This window comes from Helianthus annuus, chromosome 10 (assembly GCF_002127325.2).
Source record: "Helianthus annuus cultivar XRQ/B chromosome 10, HanXRQr2.0-SUNRISE, whole genome shotgun sequence".
Classification (NCBI taxonomy): Eukaryota; Viridiplantae; Streptophyta; class Magnoliopsida; order Asterales; family Asteraceae; genus Helianthus; species Helianthus annuus.
Genome location: NC_035442.2, coordinates 143,559,488 through 143,560,504, shown reverse-complemented (window position 1 = coordinate 143,560,504; position 1,017 = coordinate 143,559,488). Strand labels below are relative to the sequence as shown.

The window sequence follows — 1,017 nt, the reverse complement described above, 5'->3', positions numbered from 1 at the left end:
GGTTGATAAGGATAGATGGCTTTGGTCACCGAATGTTTCCGGTACTTTTACTACAAAATCGTTTAAAAAATTGTCAGCTGAGGTTTGTAAGGAGGAGGTGTGTTTCTCGATGGGAGGTTGTGGTTGGATGCTGTCGAAGTGTAAAATTTTTATGTGGAGGGCGGCGCTTGATCGGTTACCGACAAGACAAGCTCTTTAAAAGAGGAACATCATGGTAAATTCGGATTTATGTGCTTTATGCGGGGAAGGGATTGAGTCGGTAGATCACTTGTTTACGGCTTGCAACATATCGATGTCGGTTTGGAATAGGTTGAGTGGATGGATTAAGATTCCTCCTATTTTTGCCTTTTCCTTCAAGGATCTTTTAGAAGTTCACAAATGGTTTGACGGGAACAAAAGCGCTAAGAAGATAGTTCGCGGCCTTATTATGGTGACATGTTGGGCCATTTGGAAAGCTAGAAATGACAAGTTTTTCTCAAAGGGGAGGGGCGATAGCAATGTCATTTTTGGGGATGTTAGATCTATGGGTTTTTTATGGTTAAAATGTAGATCCAAAAATAATAACATTGGTTGGAGAGATTGGTGTAGCTTTCCTTTGTATATGATGTAATTGGTTGGTGGTGTGATCTTGTGTTTTTTGTCAGGCTGATCGGTTTTAATGAAATTTTCCTTTAAAAAAAGTTATTATTATTATTTTATTAAAGAGTTTCGTACGTATTCCTCCACGTAGAACCACTTTGCTTTCATTTTTTTATTTAGTGGCTAGTTTATAAACCCGCGTACTACACGGATTGAAGATAAAAATAATGTAATTTTATAATATGTAAACCATTTTACATAAATGAATTATTCTTATTAAATCAAGCATTGCAAAATCAAGATACACATTTACAAATTTCTAAACACTTCTTTATACACGACATTTGTAGTTTTGTTTCTAATTTAACCATCCTCATCAAGTATCAGTAGCTTAGGTCATATTTACTTTTTGCTCTGGACAATGTCACATATTATTGG

At 35.7% G+C, this 1,017-nt stretch overlaps 1 protein-coding gene across 1 annotated transcript; it reads left to right on the top strand.

Moving 5' to 3' along the window:
- The first annotated feature begins 211 nt into the window (after positions 1–211).
- LOC110882759 lies at positions 212–610 on the top strand. Its single transcript, XM_022130699.1, has one exon. The coding sequence runs from the start codon at positions 212–214 to the stop codon at positions 608–610; it is 399 nt and encodes a 132-aa protein (XP_021986391.1).
- The last annotated feature ends 407 nt before the right edge of the window (positions 611–1,017 follow it).